The following is a 19,550-nucleotide window of genomic DNA, read 5'->3' as shown; positions in this document are numbered from 1 at the left end:
TCTAGAGGCGCCATGGCTATGGCCGCGCCATGAGCCCTGCAGTGGTAGGAAAGAGAGCCTTGAGGCTCAACCGGTCCAGTCTATCCGACAAGGAGAAAGAAGACTTCCTTGACACTCTAGTGGTGCCTAAGGTACTGTTTGGGCCTTCTGTTGCCACCATACAGCAGAAATGCAAACTCTGCAAGAATGAAAGTCAAGCCTTCAACTTCTGTCTGTTCCATAGACCCGGGAACCGTGGCAACCTGTGCTAGCCCTCCACCAACCAAGGCAGGGAATGGGGTAGCCCCCAGAGACACAGCAGTTGACACTGGGGCAAACAGCCATCCCCTACAGCCACGTCCAAGTCCCGCCCCTCGGGTTCTCTTGCCAGGAATAAGGGGCGTCAGACTTAGTTGTACACCCCCTGCGAAAGAGCGGGGCAGTCAACGAGGCACTCGGTTCCCTGCACTGTCCCTTCTTGGGTGGAGCACAGACTCTGTGCTCCACCTGAGGGAGTTCCCTCTAACCCCAGGTGCCCTCTGTGCCACAGCTCTCCCCTCTGCTCGTTCGTTTTCAGCCGAGGCAGGAAGTCAAATTGCCAGTTGCCACAAAGCACAGTCACCAGTTCCCAGTGTCGCTACACTGTTTCTTTCAATAAAACACCTGTCACAACCAGGCATCTTGCCAAGGGCACAGAGCAAACATACTATGCACCACTGGTGAGCGAGAGTCAGCCTCCCCGTGGGCTACTCGCCGAGAGAGTAGACAACTGGCGCGAATGCGCAGTCAAGCCTTGGATCCTATCCACAGTTACCAAGGGCTACAGACTGCAGTTCGCTATGAGACCTTCTACAGCATTCTGGAAAGCTATACTCGAACATTAAAAACGGTTTGGTACTTCTGTCAAATGTCTCATGTCATCTACTGATTGAGAGAGGATTAAGGATGTCTATCAGCGCAGCCGATGTCCCCTTATAGCGTGAGTGCACTGTGCCTGCTCCACTTAGTCATTGCTAGCTCTAGCCTGTCCCGAGGAACCACTGCACTCACTGGGAATCTGGGCTGCATCATGTTAGCTCCCCACTCATGCTGCACAGACGTTTACACACTTGAATAATGCAACACGGCATGTAGAAATGTTTCAACGGTTAATTACTGTTCGCAAAACAATGTCCATTACAGGCTAGAACACTTTACAATGCAAGAATATACCGGTAGCTTCCAACTTTGTAGGCTAACTTTCCTTGTTAACTTACATCTGAAGGTAACATTAATTCACTACTCTAGAACTTTGTTTGTGATAACAAAGTACCATAACGCAAAATATGCTGATTTCAAAGCTGATTGTCACCAAAAACCATACAGTCATTGATAAAATACCTATTCATTCACTTTCGGCTACTGCGTAGCAACCTAGCAGTGCCAAAAGCCCTGGTCTGCCCTAGAAAGCCTATGTAAATTATGATAAACAATAAAATAATAATTTGACGCCCGTTTTGGCATCTAAAATTAATTTATTATGATCAAGTTCGATCCCCACAGTTCATTATTTTAAAGTTCGCTACATATCGGGATATTTAATTAAATAGTGATCAGTTCTGACTACTACATTTTTCGTCACACAGGACCACGTGCTGACACAGCTACGAGGAGGCTCGCGCCGGGTTGGGTTGACTCTCTAAGGCAGGATGAAAACGACTACATCGATCATGATCCATTGCTAGTTACGGCCACTTTCACTATGATCCTTTGCAAGTTACGGCCACTTTCACCATGAGCCTTTGCTAGTTACGGCCACTTTCACCATGATCCTTAGTGTTTTTTTTAGTTTTTGTGCCATTCAGCCCCATTCAGCAAATATGGCGCGCTTCAAATTCAAATACTTTGGGTTTAATGCGCCATCGGGAGTTATCCATAGAAATGGATGACGTCAGCGCTATCACTATCTACTGGTTTGAATGTCAATGCCGTCGCCTCCCGTCTCTCACACTGTGTGGTGTGAAGATGTCATTAGGTCTTAAAGAGACAGCGCACACTTTTATAAAATAAGAGATTGCTTCTATGCAGATGTTGTTGATCAGTACAATAAAATAAATCCCAAATGGAAAGGAAATTGATTGTTTTTCATCTGTAACCCCATGAAATCAGCCAAAACAAGCTGAATAACTCAATACATGAACACACTCCTATTGAAAATGCATTCACCTGTATTGTGAATAGGCCTAGGCTTCATCTTGATTTACCCAGTATATCAATATAATTTACCATTCAATTAGCATTATGTTGTTATGTAGTTAGATTGATAAAAACAAAGTCAAATTGATTGTATGATGGTATAATTGATTAATTAATGTCACGATCGCCGGGAACAGAGGACCAATGCGCAGCGTTGAATGCAAACATATTTATTAACACTGAAGGAAACACGAACAAAAACGATATGTGACAGTCAACGGTCTAACACAAACCAACTAGAACAAGAACCCACAAACACAACGGGAAAAACAGACAGTTTAAATATGGCTCCCAATCAGAGACAACCAGCCACAGCTGACACTCGTTGCCTCTGATTGGGAGTCACTCAGGCCGACATAGAAATAAACAACCTAGAACTCCCAACATAGAAATAGAATACATAGATCTACACACCCTGGCTCAACATAACAGTGTCCCCAGAGCCAGGGCGTGACAGTACCCCCCCCTAAAGGCGCGGACTCCGACCGCGCCAACTAAATACCACAGGGGAGGGACCGGGTGGGCACTCCGCCTTGGCGGCGGATCCGGCTCCGGGCCTGATCCCCACTCCCTCTCCAACCCCCCAAAGTACCCCTGGTCCGGTCTGGCCCCGCTGGCCGGAGCTGGACTGCACACTGATGGAGCGGATTGCTCTAGCTCTGGCGTAACGCATCTGACCGGTGCCGGACCAGGCACCAGTGGAACAGGCACGGGCCGTGCCGGACTGACGACGCCCACCACTGGCTTGGTGTGGAGAACAGGCACGGGCCGTGCTGGACTGACGACGCACACCACTGGCTTGGTGTGAGGAGCAGGAGCGGGCCGAACCGGGCTGGCGACGCGCACCATTGGCTTGGTGCGGGAAGCAGGAGCGGACCGGACCGGGCTGACGATGCGCACCCCTGGCTTGGTGCGTGGAGCAGCAACGGGCCGGACCGGGCTGACGATACGCACCCCTGGCTTGGTGCGTGGAGCAGGAACGGGCTGGACCGGGCTGACGACTCGCACCCCTGGCTTGGTGCGAGTGGCAGGAACAGGCCGGACCGGGCTGGCGACGCGCACCATAGGCTTGGTGCGGGGAGCAGGAACAGGCCGGGCCGGGCTGGCAAATCGCACCATAGGCTTGGTGCGAGGAGCAGGAACAGGCCGGGCCGAGCTGGCGACGCGCACCGTAGGCTTGGTGCGAGGGGCAGGAGCAGGCCGGGCCGGGCTGGCGACGCGCACCGTAGGCTTGGTGCGAGGGGCAGGAGCAGGCCGGGCCGGGCTGGCGACGCGCACCGTAGGCTTGGTGCGAGGGGCAGGAACAGGCCGGGCTGGGCTGGCGACGCGCACCGTACACTTGGTGCGGGGAGCAGGAACAGACCGGACCGTACTGGGGACACACACCACTGGCCCTACACCGGGATCTGGAACGGGCCGGACCGGACTGGTAACACACCCCAGTACCTCTCGCCGTGCCTCTACACCTTCCATCCCCTCTTCGACCAGTGGCCCCCGTAACCTGGCGGCCTCCTCTGCCAACCCGCTGGACCGCTCTATCGCGGCCTCCTGCTGCCCCGACGTCGTGAGCCCCCCCCTAAAAAATTTCTGGGGTTCTCTCCTCCCCGTGGGCCAGGCCTCTATAATTCTCGCCCAACTCTCGCTCTTCTGCTTCCAACTCCCGCCATTCAGCTCCTCATTGGGCTTGACCCAGTCGAAGCTCTTCCTCCACTGTTCCCAAGTCCACCCTCTCTGCTCCTCACTAGGCTTGACCCAGTCGAGGTTGCCACGGAGATCTGCTAGCGATGGCTCCTGGACACACTGCTTGGTCCAGTTTTGGTGGGTTCTTCTGTCACGATCGTCGGGAACAGAGGACCAATGCGCAGCGTTGAATGCAAACATATTTATTAACACTGAAGGAAACACGAACAAAAACGATATGTGACAGTCAACGGTCTAACACAAACCAACTAGAACAAGAACCCACAAACACAACGGGAAAAACAGACAGTTTAAATATGGCTCCCAATCAGAGACAACCAGCCACAGCTGACACTCGTTGCCTCTGATTGGGAGTCACTCAGGCCAACATAGAAATAAACAACCTAGAACTCCCAACATAGAAATAGAATACATAGATCTACACACCCTGGCTCAACATAACAGTGTCCCCAGAGCCAGGGCGTGACAATTAATGCATACATGGCTGACTTTTGACATATTTAATATGTAATAATATTGACCTCAAAAGATCAGTCTGGATCAAGTGCCATTCTGTGACTTTGTTTGCCTAATTTGCCTTCCTTTTTTGCCGTGGTATAAAGGGAATCCCCTTTACGGATATTGGAAACTCCATTCCCGAGTAGTGGAGAAATGCGGACAAGCATCCATAGATCACTTCGCATCGCATGAAAAGGCACAATGCCCGTAGTTCTTTGCGATATCAGGTTATGCACCTCTAGGGCTGGACGCTCTCATATACTGCTCTACGCTTTACCCCGTATAGGCCTCATACTCCCCACTCCAGCCAGAGTGAGGGAAGGAGGCTTGTCGTGCGTCCTGGTAGCCCTTCGATGGCCAGGCAAGCTCTGGCTAGCGGAGATCATTTTCATGCTTTGCGACGAGCCCTGGAAACCCTTACCCAGAGACCATGGCCCTCTGGGCCTGGCCCATGAGAGGTTAAATCTGGACACGACAGGCCTGCCTCTCAGAGTAATTGAGACTAGCCAGAGTGCCAGAGCCCATTCTACAGGCTCAATGTATGAAAATTAGTGGTGTGTTTTTGAGAAGTGATGTGACCAAAAACAGATAATTCCTTACAAACCCACATAAAAAAATATTCCAGTTTAATATAGAATACTACAGTACTTACTATAGAATTCCGTAGTATACTGTAGAATACTGTACTACACACTGTAGTATCCCTCGATCATGTGTATTACTTAGTATAGAATGTTGTAGTATACTGTAGAATACTATAGTTAATACTACAGTATTATCCACACAAAAAACACTAGTAATGCTACAGAAAAGTCAGCAAAAACACTCACTTTTTTATACTACTAAATACTACTGTATTTAAATTGCATATACCCTGCCCATTCCCTTCCACCAACATCCCAATTTGTGCCACCTGTAAGTGAGAAACCTACAGAAGTTTCCTCTGGAAAAATAAAGTAATTAAATGCATGCCAAGTATAGACCACATATTGTGTTTCCTATGGTTATAGAAATGAGCAGAAGCTCTGAACTCTCCGTTCAGAAACCAGTCCTACCTACCTACCTACCTACCCACAGGTTATGGAACATTTGCTCTTTCATACTGAACAAAAATATAAATGCAACATGTAAAGTGTTGGTCCCATGTTTCATGAGCTGAAATAAAAGATCCCAGACACACAAAAAGCTTATTTCTCTAAAATGTTGTGCACAAATTTGTTTATCCCTGTTAGTGAGCATTTCTCATTTGCCAAGATAATCCATCCACCTGACAGGTGTGGCATATCAATAAGCTGATTAAACAGCATGATCATTACACAGGTGCACCTTGTGTTGGGAACAATAAACGACCACTCTAAAATGTGCAGTTGTGTCGAACACAATGCCACAGATGTCTCGAGTTTTGAGGGAGCGTGCAATTGGCATGCTGACTGCAGGAATGTCCACCAGAGCTGTTGACAGATAATTTAATGTTCATTTCTCTACGATAAGCCACCAGTAACGTCGTTTGAGAGAATTTGGCAGTATGTCCAACCGGCCTCCCAACCGCAGACCACGTGTAAACACGCCAGCCCAAGACCTCCACATCCGGCTTCTGCGGGATCGTCAGAGACCAGCCACCCGGACAGCTGATGAAACTGTGGGTTTGCACGACCAAATAATTTCTGCACAAACTGTCAGAAAATATCTCAGGGAAGCTCATCGCCATGCTGGTCGTCCTCACCAAGGTCTTGACCTGACTGCAGTTAGGCGTCGTAACCGACTTCAGTGGGCAAATACCCACCTTCGATGGCCACTGGCACGCTGGAGAAGTGTGCTCTTCACGGATGAATCCCGGTTTTAACTGTACTGGGCAGATGGCAGACAGCATATATAGCATTGTGTGGGCGAGTGGTTTGCTGCTGTCAACGTTGTGAACAGAGTGCCCCATGGTGGCGGTGAGGTTATGGTATGGGCAGGCATAAGCTACGGACAATGAACATGATTGCATTTTATCAAAGTCAATTGTAATGCACAGAGATACCGTGACGAGATCCTGAGGCCCATTGTCGTGCCATTCATCCGCCGCCATCCCCTCATGTTTCAGCAAGATAATGCACAGATAATTTCCTGGAAGCTGAAAATGTCCCAGTTCTTCCACGTTTGGGATGCTCTGGATAGACGTGTACGACAGCGTGTTCCAGTTCCCGCCAATATCCAGCAACTTTTCACAGCCAATGAAGAGGAGTGGGAAAACATTCCACAGGCCACAATCAACAGCTTGATCAACTGTATATGAAGGAGATGTATCGCTCTGCATGAGGCAAATGGTGGTCACAACAGATACTGACTGGTTTTCTGATCCACGCCCCTACATTAAAAAAAAGATATATTTGACCAAGACATATCTGTATTCCCAGTCATGTGAAGTCCATAGATTAAGGCCTAATGAATTCATTTCAATTGACAGTTTTCCTTTATATGAACTGTAACTCAGTCAAATCTTTGAAATTGTTGCATGTTGCATTTATATTTTTGTTCAGAGTAGTATTTGTCCAGTAGATTTCCAGAAGGAGAAAGCCCCCTACTTCTATGTCAAAGATAATAAAACAAAACTCTACAGTAAATACTATAGTACACCGTACTACAATCTGTAAAAACAGTACAGTAAATACTATAGTACAGGGGTTCCCAAACTATTTTGGCCCACAACCCTATTTTTATATCTCAAACTGATCGCGAGCCCAACCATGTGAAAAAAAAAAAGTAATTAACAGCCAATGTTTACTTTTTTAATTGGGGGTCTATGGCAGTCAATTGAAAAAAACATTCTAACAGCATTTCTGATTGTCTTCTCAACTCACCATAGTATACTTTTAAAGACGTACTCCAGCTATTTTTGAACTTTTAAAAACAATATCCCATTTATAAATACAGTAATGGACTTAAAGGTAAAAAAAAAAAATGTTTTGAGCAAAATAGTTTTTTAGACAAAAGTACAAACTTCATGGAGTAAGCCATTCAAGGAGTTGGCCTGATGGTGCCCTCTGATGCCTTTGAAGTAAATCAGGTAATACATTAGCTGAGAATGAGACTGGAGTAGGAACTGGAGAGACTAGTTTCTGGAGGACAATGCCATGCTGACTCACATGCATGGTTGGGGCTAGGTGGGGTGTGAACAATGCTGAATGGACGTAAACAAAGAAGAGGCTTTCAAAGGCTTTTTCTCCTACATGTCTCCTAAGTGGGTTTACAGGTTTATTAACTTTCAAAGCAGCATAATTTCCCAGTGTTTCCTCCAACTACAGTGTAAGATATACTGTACCATTTTGAAGCTCTGCGTCTCCTCCTCTTCCTCCTCTTCCTCTGGCTGTACTGGTTAGATGTTCACAGGACACATGACCACCTAGGCCAGGTTCATTAAATCAAGGCAGGGAAATAAGCAAGTTCAGCCATAAAGCATAATAAAGCTTGCAGACACGGCAATGGTAAGAGGCAAACCAGTAGTTCAGATGACAGCTGATCCAGAGAAGGAACAGGATATACTGAACAGTAGTTTCATATAAGTGCATAAGTGAGCATTCAAATTGAGTATTTGAAAGAAAACCCTTTCTGGGCCTTATTCCAATACATAATCATTGATTTGACGTCATCTTTCACTGCCATTAAATGGACAAATTGACTTTTGAAGGAAAGGATGGATGCATCTCACATATTTTCACAGTGCCCTTGACTAATAACCAACAGGCTCTTGTTCCTTATCTGTATATTGTTTATTGTCTATGATCCTTTGTTGCTTAGTTGGTAAGAATGTGGTGCTTGCTATTCCAAGGTTGTGGGTTCAATTCCTACAGGGATTACATACTTATTCAAAAAATGTATGCACTTACTGTGTCATAAACATTTCTCTCTCACTCCCTCACTTCCCTCTCTTCCCCTCCCCCTTCTCTCCCCACATTTCCCCCTCCTCTTCTCTTTGTCACTTCCTCTCTCTATCCCAGGGGCGTGGATAGTGACGGGGGGGCTGAGGGAGGGGGTGGGTCGTTGTGTTGGGGAGGCAGTGAGAGATCATGCTGCGGCAGCGTCCTTCCTCTCCCAGAAGAAAGTAATTGCTGTGGGCGTGGCCCCCTGGGGGATGGTGCATAACAGAGAGCAGCTAGTCAACGCACAGGTACACACACACACATATGCACGCTCAGAGACACAAACACACTTACACACACGCACAAATGCACACACACACATGTCATGACCACACACACACAATGTTCAACGTATACAGAATGAAACATGCACAGACACACGCACGTAAGAAGGCACAGGAACACACTACTGTACACTGACACTGTATACAAATAAAGAATGTCCTTCACTTTCCTTCATCTCTCCCCTCTTTGCTTCTCACCCTCTCTCACTCAGCAAAGCAAAACCACAGGAAATATAATTAGTAACAACAAGGACATTGTAATACACAATGGATGGTAATCACAATGACCTCTCTCTCGCTTTTTCTCTCTCCCCTCCTTTCTTTTCTCTACATTGACTGAGCCCCTTCTCTACCCTTGCTCTCTCTGTCTCTCCCCCTCCCCCCCTCTCTCTATACCCCCTCTCTTTCTCTGTTTCTCCTCCCCCCTCCTCCTCCTCTCTCAGGGTAGTTTCCCAGCGAGGTATTATGTCCAGAACACGTCCCGTGACTCGTGCTGCCTGGATAATAACTACCAGGCCTTCCTGCTGGTGGATGATGGTAGTGTAGGCCGGCGGGGAGGGGAAACAGCCTTCAGGTCCAAGATGGAAGACTACATCTCCCACCAGCGCGCCGGCATATGGGGTGAGACACAGTACACACATACGCAAAGACACACACATACTGGTAAGACTAGCGCCCATCTCCTAAAAGTTTATAAAATGCATTATAGGTGTACAGGTGAAGTGCAGTATGTTCAAGCCGCTCATTGAAGGTGTACTAAGTTCAGATCGACAGTGTGACTTTTCTTATCACCACTTACTACGGTAAGCCAAATTTATGCTGTCTGTGGAGTGGTCATTATCTGCCATCTAAAGACCCTAGGCCCAGTTACACCCTAACGCAGTGGTCTGAAACTCCTGGTTTACATGCCACATCAAGCCTGCAAGTCACATTATGCTGGCTTGCAAAGTGATGTTTACTTCCTTTTTGGGGGTATGGGGGATTATGTTTTTATTGAGATCAGACAGTGAAGAGGAGACAGGAAAGGTAGGAGAGATTAGTGATGGGTCGTTCGCGAACGAAAGGCTATTTTTGAACAGCTCTTTTTGGTGAACGTTGGGAACTGAATCGCATTGGTTAAAGAGACGTTCAATTGGCTCTCTGATTTGCGTACTGCTACACTGCTACTACTGCTTTTTGATCTTCAAACAACGATTATCTGCAAATAAGTTACACAATCATTGTCTGAAGATGGTGAATCATCACTGCAGAAACAATAAATAGTAGGGGAGCACATCGTTCTGGTCCATGCTCATTATTGCAGTGAGCATCATTATTATTATTATTATTATTATTATTATTATTATTATTATTATTATTATTGTTTTCTTCAGGCGGTCTAATAATTTGGCCAGGTAAAAATGTAGCTATTTGAACATGCATATCATGATCTGACATAATGGTAGCCTACTTTTTTGGCTTTACATTTGAGATGTGTGCATTTTTTCAGATTTTCAAGCATTTTGAATGAAGATCCATTTGGAGCCAAATGATGCGGCTCTTTTACATAAACAGAGCCAAATAATGCGGCTCACATAAAATACTCGGAATGCCCCATGACAATGGACTCGAACCCATGCCGACTCTGGTAGCCTAGGCTGTGCATGTGTGCCGGGTCCGGGGCTTTAACCATTGGACCAGACAGGCCACATGATGTGCAATTCTGGCCAGAGTGAGACTATCCAACAATTGGTACTTTGAATCACCCGCACTGAGAATGACAGCCAGGGCAAGGAAAATGTATTGAGACTACCTAAATCATATAAACTGGAACAGCCATCTCGGTAACAGGTGCAAAAAGTCCAATTACTAACAGATTGGGTTAGTTTAGATATTTTTTTTATGTTTGTGTAATCAACCAATCAATGTACATGCAAAAACACAGGTATTGAAAGAAAAAACATCTGAAAATCAACCTGCGATATAGCATGCTGGGAGACACTGTATGATAATGATGGGCGTGGTTTTGAGCAAACATACATTTGTAATTTTACTCAACAAGCTTGTTCAAATTCGGCTCACTGTGAGTGTTGATTCAACGTACAATTTGTAAGGCAAACAGCTGCAATAGGATTTTGAGTTTGCCCAACATTTGGGCATATAGCTGAACCAACATACAGTATAGGCAAACATGATTTTGAAATTTTACTCAAACTTTTTCAAATTCAGCTCACTTCGAACAGAGTTTGTTGAGTAAACAATCTTTATTAGCTCAAATTCTTGTCCATTTGAAGTCCACTCAACTCACATAATAACGCTTTTGGTTAAGTTGGCTTTTTTACTATGTATAAATGCAAGGAAATCTCCTCTTCTCTTTTGTGACCGATCTGTCGGGGCACATATTTAAATTGGATTGATACAGAGAAGATTAGCATGGTCTCCGTGCGCAAGGATGACACGCACTATCGTGAAGCGTTCCAATTTTTTACATATATTTTTTAATAAGGAATACGAATACCTAACCGTTCTAAACCCACAATGCTTGTGGACATTCTTATGAAACATTTACATTAATATGATGGACATTCACAATGACATCTGATCAATGACTCATGACTAAAATCTTAATTTGATGGATTTCTCCCATCCTCCCCTTCCCTGTACCTGTTATCTTCCAGGTAGTGGCAGTATAGAGATCCCTGTGCTGTGTATGCTCATCTCAGGGGAAGCTGCCATGCTGAAGGTAAGCTATTACAACATCACTATCATCACTTTTAACTTTACTGTCCATGTCCAGAACATTCCCTTCTCCCACCAAACACTCTCTCCCTCCCTCCCTCCCCCCCAGAGGGTGGATCTCTCTCTGAAGAAGGCTACTCCCTGGCTGGTGTTGAATGGTTCTGGTCCAGCGGCAGACCTTATCTGTGAGCTGCTGGATGCCCTGTCAGATGTGCCCATGAGCTGCACCTCTCCCCCGCCAGAGGGTGAGGGGAGCAAGAGCCCCAGCGTGGAGCTGCGCGAAAGGACCCGTGAGAGGGTCAGGAGGCACTTCCCTGCCGAGGCAGACCGGGAGAAGCTTGTGGACAGGGTGCGTGTGGAAGGGGTGGGGTGTGTGTGAGTGAGTGAGCACTTCATCATACTGCTTATTCCTCTTTCTCTCCCTCTCTCTCTCCTTTGTTTTTCTATCTCTCTCTCTGTCTCTCTCTCCCCTCTCTCTGTCTCTCTCTCCCCTCTCTCTGTCTGTCTCTCTCCCCTCTCTCTGTCTGTCTTTCTCCCCTCTCTCTGTCTGTCTCTCTCCCCTCTCTCTGTCTGTCTCTCTCTTCCCTCTCTCTGTCTCTCTCTCCACTCTCTCTCTGTCTCTCCCCCCTCTGTCTGTCTCTCCCCCCTCTCTCTGTCTGTCTCTCTCCCCTCTCTCTGTCTCTCTCTCCCCTCTCTCTGTCTCTCTCTCTCCCCTCTCTCTGTCTCGCTCTCCCCTCTCTGTCTCTCTCTCCGCTCTCTGTCTCTCTCTCCCCTCTCTGTCTCTCTCTCTCACCGTCTCTCTCTCACCGTCTCTCTCTGTCTCTCTCTCCCCTCTCTGTCTCTCTCTCTCACCGTCTCTCTCTCCCCTCTCTGTCTCTCTCTCCCCTCTCTGTCTCTCTCTCTCTCTCTCACCGTCTCTCTCTCTCTGTCTCTCTCTCCCCTCTCTCTGTCTCTCTCTCCCCTCTCTCTGTCTCGCTCTCCCCTCTCTCTGTCTCTCTCTCTCTCCCCTCTCTCTGTCTCGCTCTCCCCTCTCTCTGTCTCTCTCTCTCTCCCCTCTCTCTGTTTCGCTCTCCCCTCTTTCTCACTCCTTTGTTTTCTCTCTTTCTTTCCCAGGCTCTGAGTATCTATCAGAACAGAGATCTGATCACAGTGTTCCACGGGGAGCAGGACAGTCCTGATGATTTTGACACAGTGCTACTGAAGGCTCTGGTCAGAGGTAGGTGTGCGTGAGTTGTGTGTTTGCTATCTGTTGACAGATATGTTGAACATGATCCTGGTCAAGCTATTCATTCGTTCTATGTAATTTTCTGTCAGCCAGTAAACGTGTGTCCAGCGATGCCAGTGAGTACACAGAGGAGCTGAAGCTTGCAGTAGCCTGGAACAGGGTGGACATCGCTAAGAGTGAACTCTTCAATGGAGACATCCAATGGAGGGTGAGCTGCTCCTCACTTCTGACGCCACTCTTTAACGCCATTTATTTTCTTTTTTAATGTTATTTAGTTGACAGTGCATTTATTCTATTCAAAACGACAGACACAACTTCTCTGTATCTGATAACATGAGGAAAATAAGGAACTTCTTCACGAATTGGAAATTGGAACAATACAGAGAAGGGAAGTTGGAAATCACAACAACTTCCAATTTATGAAGTGTTCCTTTATTTTCTCACTCGGTAGGATGGTATTATTTCACTTTTGACAGACAGACAGATAGATAGATATGTTTATAAAAACATCCTCCCGCAGTACGAGGACCTGGAGGACTCCATGACGGATGCCCTGATCAACAACAAGCCCCAGTTTGTACGTCTTTTCAACGAGAACGGCCTCAACATCCTGGACTACCTGAACTACCAGCGACTGGAGGGCCTGTACCGCTCGCTGTCCAACAGCTCTCTGGCCTACACGCTTCTCCAGCGACACCTCACAGAGAGGCAGAGCCTGGCCAGATCCCTGCCCACTGTCCCCTGCTCTCCGGATGAGCCCACGCCCCTCAAGAGCCCCCAGAGCCCTATGAGCCCCATATCAGGACCCTCCTCTGCCAAAGAGCTCAGCTTGTATGAGGTGAGGAGGGGTTGCACTTTATTTTATGGTATAGAAACGAATAGGTATTTATTGAGAAATGGCATGGTAAATTGGTAAAATAGGAGGTGTGAAAGGGGAGGTATGGGGTCATTCGCTGTGTGTGGAGTTGAGGCGCATTTAGTCTAATTTAGGTATTCTGTTCTCAGTTAAAAATGACTTCCTCTTGCCTCTCCCTCCAGGTGTCACGGTTACTATGGGACATCCTGGGAGATGTGTGTCAGCCCTTCTACTACAGTCCTCTGGGTTTGGACAAGAGCACCAGCACCTGGAGAACACTGAAGGTAGTGGCTGCCATAGCTGCGTTCCAAATAGCACTCTCTCCCCTATACACTCTTAGAAAAAAAGGTTGCTAAGTAGAACCAAATAGGGTTCTTCGGCTTGTCTCCATATGGGAACACTTCTACCAAGAACCCTTTTATCGTCTAAACCCACTGGGCACAGACATCAGTTCAACGTCTATTTTTTATTTACATTTGGTTGAGTTGTCAACTAACTTGAATTCAACGTGAAATCAAGAACAAATGTCACCATGACATGGGATTTAGGTTAGAAAAATACGAAATTCCCTTACGTTGATGACTTTTTGCAAATACAATCAGTTTTTCCCATTGATTCAATGTCATCACAAATAATAGTTTTGTTGAAATGACGTGGAAACAATGTTGATTCAACCACTTTTTGCCCAGTGGGAAGGTTCTTCCTATAACCCTCTATCAAGGGTTCTACCGAGAAACCTGTGGTCCTCTGTAGCTCAATTGGTAGAGCATGGCGCTTGTAACGCCAGGGTAGTGGGTTCGATCCCCGGGACCACCCATACGTAAAAATGTATGCACACATAATAATAATAATAATATGCCATTTAGCAGACGCTTTTATCCAAAGCGACTTACAGTCATGCGTGCATACATTTTTTGTGTATGGGTGGTCCCGGGGATCGAACCCACTACCTTGGCGTTACAAGCGCCGTGCTCTACCAGCTGAGCTACAGAGGACTGTAAGTCGCTTTGGATAAAAGCGTCTGCTAAATGGCATATTATTATTATATTATAAACCTATTATCTTTGAACAGTTCATCGTATAACCTGCTATGAAAAGGTTCTAACAGCCTTATTAGCCTTTAAATTAACCTCTTTTATCACAATACATGACATACTGTATATCATAATGCCTTACTTTGAGGGCCTAGTTATACCCTAACACAGTGGTCTGAAGCTCCTGGTTTACAGGCCACATTAGCCCTGCAAATCACATTATGCTGGCTTGCAAAGTGATCTCGCTCTCCGTGGCCGATGTGAGTAAAACTATCGTTCCGTAGCACTCACATCTGTAATTATGAAGTGCTTTGAAAGGCTGGTCATGACACACGTCAACACCATCGTCCCAGAAACCCTGGACCCACTCTAATTTGCATACCGCCCCAACAGATCCACAGATGACCCAATCTCAATTGCACTTCACACTGCTCTCTCTCACCTGGACAAGAGGGTAAATAACTATGTGAGAATGCTGTTCCTAGACTACAGTTCGGCGTTCAACAACATAGTCCCCTCCAAGCTCATCACCAAGCTCCGGACCCTGGGACTGAACGCCTCCCTCTGCAACTGGACTTCCTGACAGGTCGGCCCAAGGTGGTGAGGTTAGGCAACAACCACACCTCCGTCACACTGACCCTCAACACGGGGGCCCCTCAGGGGTTTGTGCTTAGCCCCTTCCTGTACTTCATGTTCCCCCATGACTGTGTGGCCACGCACGATCATCAGAGAATTGGCAGTGTGGTGCCAGGACAACAGACTCTCCCTCAACGTCCCAAGAACAAGGAGCTGATCGTGGACTACAGGAAAAAGACGTCTGGCAGGGCTGTAGTGGAGTGGGTTGAGAGCTTAAAGTTCCTTGGCGTCCACATCACTAAGGACTTAACGTGGTCCACACACACCCGCACAGTCGTGAAGAGGGCACGACAGAGCCTCTTCCCCCTCAGGAGGCTGAAAATATTTGGCATGGGCCAAAAAGTTCTACAGCTGAAGCATCTAGAGCATCTTGACTGGCTGCAACATTGCTTGGTATGGCAAATGCTCGCCCTCAACCCCAAAGCATTATATAGAGGGTGGTGCGGACAGCCCAGTACATCTTTGGGGCCGAACTCCCTGCCATCCAGGACCTCTAATATCAGGCGCTGTCAGAGAAAGGCACGAAAAATTGCCAAAGACTTCAGCCACTCAAGCCATAGACTGTTCACTCTACTAATGTCAGGCAAACAGTACCGAAGAATTGGCTCTCAGACCAACAGGCTCCGAGACAGCTTCTACCCCCAAGCCATAAGACTGCTAAATAGTCTGGGTAACCATTTCATTAGCTATCTGTACAGACCCTATCTTGCACTCACGCTATGCACACTCACAATACTATTTAGCAGGGGTTGGAACCAAAATTATGTTTCAATCATTCCATTCCACTGTTCCGACCAGCAAAAGAACGTTCTGAACTGGTTTGAACTAAAAAAAAGTTTATATCATTCCTTTCTGTTCCTTTTTTAACCTGTAAAATCAACCTTTTTTTACATTTAGCTCATTAAATTACCAATCAGTGCGGATAAAGCAGGCAAGCTATTTGTTTACATGTGTGATGGACAGACAAGTGTAGCCTATGGCGCAAGATGAGACTGACATTTTGTGGGTGGGGAGAAAGCAAGAGAGGGTTGAGGAGTAGGCTTGAAGTGCTGGGCATCTTGTTATGACATGCATTATCTGAATTAGGTTCACAGAATTATACCTAGTATGAGCGGCTCCTATGGAGGAACTTTTATTGTCCTTTGAGCTAGCTAGCTAACAGGCTGGAGCTAGCTAGCTAACAAGCCTGTGTGTGCAGAGTGGCACCAGAATTAAAAATTAAAAACACATCTTACCTTTTTTAGTTAGTAAATTCAACGTGAAACGTGATAACTAGGCCTATAATATCCTTAACTAGCATTGAAGACGTTAATCCATTCTTGTCTAGCGAATTTAAAATCTCTTTCCCTATCTTCTGAATCACGATTGAAATGTTTGTACAGTAGCCTATGCTTCGGATGGGAGAGGGGCAGGTAGCCTAAACGCGCGCACACGCACTGACAAAGATTTTCAGCTTGCATGCAGACACTGGAATAAGTTTCTGAGTGACAGAGTGGGGGTTTTGCATAGGCGCTTTGTAGCGTTTTTTTGTTGAACTAGAAAAAAATGCCTGGAACGTAAAATAGATATTAACCGGTTCCCATGCTTTTAAAATAACCGTTCTGTTCTGGAACAGTATGGATCACTGTTGTTCCAGGCTCTGTTTCTGTTGCTTGAAAAATGTTGTTCTGTTCCCTGAACCGGTTCCAACCCCTGCTGTGTTCCATGACATAGACTGACCAGGTGAATCCAGGTGAAAGCTATGATCCCTTATTCATGTCACCTGTTAAATCCACTTTAATCAGTGTAGATGAAGGGCAGGAGACAGGTTAAAGAAGGATTTTTAAGCCTTAAGACAATTGAGACATGGATTTTGTATGTGTGCTATTCAGAGGGTGAATGTGCAAGACAAAATATTTAAGTGCCTTTGAACGGGGTATGGTAGTAGGTGCCAGGTGCACCGGTTTGAGTGTGTCAAGAACTGCAATGCTGATGCTTTTATCACGCTCAACAGTTTCCTGTGTGTGTCAAGAATGGTCCAGCATCCCTGTGGATCGCTTTCGACACCTTGTAGTCCATGCCCAAACGAATTGAGGCTGTTCTGAGGGCAAAAGGGGGTGCAACTGAAAATTAGGAAGGTGTTCCTAATGTTTTGTACACTGTGTATATACACCATACTGTATATACACTCACACACACTACACTGACACTCTCACACAAACACACACACATCCCCCTCACACACATGCGCATAGTGACGCCACACACACTTTCACACTCATTATATGCTACTGCTACTCTGTTCTTTATTTTACTCTTATTATTATCTATCCTGATACCAAGTCACTTTCTCCTGGCTTCATGTACATATCTACCACACATACCTGGTACCCCTGCACAGTGAAATGGTACTTGTACTGCCCGTATATAGCTTCATATTTGTGAATTTTATTCCTGGTCTTATAAAAAAAAATTCTGTATAAATTTTTTAGAACACTGCGTCATTGGGAAGGGAAAGGAAAGGGAAAGTGGGATACCTAGTCAGTTGTACAGAAGGGCTCATAAGTAAGCATTTCACGGTAAAGTCTATACCCGTTATATTCGGTGCATGTGACACATTTTTATTGGATTTTTGGAATCCTTTTTTCTAAGTGTATAGTGCACTACCAGGGCACATTAATTACAAATACATCTGTTCTCAATGACAAGGTCCAGTGATGTGTACTAACTAGGCCTACTTACTACTTACTAGGCCTGTAGACTCCACCAATATAGTTGAATTATCAACGCTGCTAAGGTGATACCACTTTATTACTGGTCATGGGAAACTGTGACTGCTGTGCTAACCAAGCTGTATTTACTCTCTCCCTATCTCTCTCTATGTGCTGTATCTCTCTTCCCCATCTCTCCCCTCTCTCAGCAAGTGAATAAGTTGTTGCTGGGGGATTGTCCGTACAGGGAGCAGCTCTGTGTGTATCCCTGGGCCTCTCTGTTTATCTGGGCTGTGCTGCAGAACCGCAGCGAGATGGCCATCTACTTCTGGGAGATGGTAATTGATTAAATAATGATTTTATTTCACTTTTATCTGACCAGGTAAGTCAGTTAAGAATGTATGGGACCAGGCAGCAGTAATGACAACAATGAACAATGACTCTTAAATGGTTGGGTACTTGACTCTCAGAACTGTATCAATGCAGACACATTTTAGCATCTCTCTCCCCTTTTTATTTTTTTGTGACTCATTTTTCATTTCGTTTTGTTATCTTTTTTAGAGGGGGTGGGGGTTACAGGAACAATCAAATGAATACATACAAAGATAACCCCAACCCATTCCCCCCCTGTCCCCATCCACCTGCCTGCATCCTCCCTCCGCACCTGAAAACCAAGTTTCCCACCCCGCCTAGCCCCTCACCCCCCACCCAACCCGACCTGAAGAAAGCATGCCTCCCACCCCTTCCCATCCCACCCAGCAACCGAGGTTGCTTATCAGTCCCCCTCCCACCCATTCATCCCCTGAGTCTCCCCTTACATTCCCCCCAATCGCCACGCCCTCCCCCCACAATGACCCGAGACCCCCCCCCCCCCCCACCCTATACCACCCCTTCCCTGAAAAGCCTGAAAGCAAAGAACGTAACAGATATAGATGGGGGGCTTTAGCCTGTAATCAGAGAGTACAGTGGGGAGAACAAGTATTTGATACACTGCCGATTTTGCAGGTTTTCCTACTTACAAAGCATGTAGAGGTCTGTAATTTTTTTTTTTCAAAAATCCCGAAAATCACATTGTATGATTTTTAAGTAATTAATTTGCATTTTATTGCATGACATAAGTATTTGATACCTCAGAAAAGCAGAACTTAATATTTGGTACAGAAACCTTTGTTTGCAATTACAGAGATCATAGGTTTCCTGTAGGTCTTGACCAGGTTTGCACACACTGCAGCAGGGATTTTGGCCCACTCCTCCATACAGACCTTCTCCAGATCCTTCAGGTTTCGGGGCTGTCGCTGGGCAATACGGACTTTCAGCTCCCTCCAAAGATGTTCTATTGGGTTCAGGTCTGGAGACTGGCTAGGCCACTCCAGGACCTTGAGATGCTTCTTACGGAGCCACTCCTTAGTTGCCCTGGCTGTGTGTTTCGGGTCATTGTCATGCTGGAAGACCCAGCCACGACCCCTCTTCAATGCTCTTACTGAGGGAAGGAGGTTGTTGGCCAAGATCTCGCGATACATGGCCCCATCCATCCTCCCCTCAATGTTCTTGGGGTTGTACTCATCCTTCTTCTTCCTCCAAACACGGCGAGTGGAGTTTAGACCAAAAAGCTCTATTTTTGTCTCATCAGACCACATGACCTTCTCCCATTCCTCCTTTGGATCATCCAGATGGTCATTGGCAAACTTCAGATGGGCCTGGACATGCGCTGGCTTGAGCAGGGGGACCTTGCGTGCGCTACAGGATTTAAATCCATGACGGCGTAGTGTGTTACTAATGGTTTTCTTTGAGA

At 46.3% G+C, this 19,550-nt stretch overlaps 1 protein-coding gene across 1 annotated transcript in view; it reads left to right on the top strand.

Annotated features, from left to right (window-relative positions):
* Positions 1-19,550, top strand: part of LOC311104239 (transient receptor potential cation channel subfamily M member 4-like) — a gene marked incomplete at its 5' end in the record, with an annotated part of 80,979 nt that overhangs the window by 27,198 nt on the left and 34,231 nt on the right. The window contains 9 exons of the mRNA XM_084145994.1: positions 8,394-8,563; positions 9,043-9,220; positions 11,257-11,321; positions 11,427-11,666; positions 12,431-12,533; positions 12,632-12,750; positions 13,063-13,380; positions 13,581-13,682; positions 17,968-18,096. Coding sequence (XP_084002120.1) covers positions 8,394-8,563; positions 9,043-9,220; positions 11,257-11,321; positions 11,427-11,666; positions 12,431-12,533; positions 12,632-12,750; positions 13,063-13,380; positions 13,581-13,682; positions 17,968-18,096 — 1,424 coding nt within the window. The remainder of the gene's footprint in view (positions 1-8,393; positions 8,564-9,042; positions 9,221-11,256; positions 11,322-11,426; positions 11,667-12,430; positions 12,534-12,631; positions 12,751-13,062; positions 13,381-13,580; positions 13,683-17,967; positions 18,097-19,550) is intronic.

The sequence above is a fragment of the Coregonus lavaretus genome, assembly GCF_964263955.1.
Source record: "Coregonus lavaretus genome assembly, chromosome: 28".
NCBI lineage: Eukaryota > Metazoa > Chordata > Actinopteri > Salmoniformes > Salmonidae > Coregonus > Coregonus lavaretus.
Note: the sequence above shows the minus strand (reverse complement) of the source record. Positions and strands in the feature narration are given on the sequence as shown.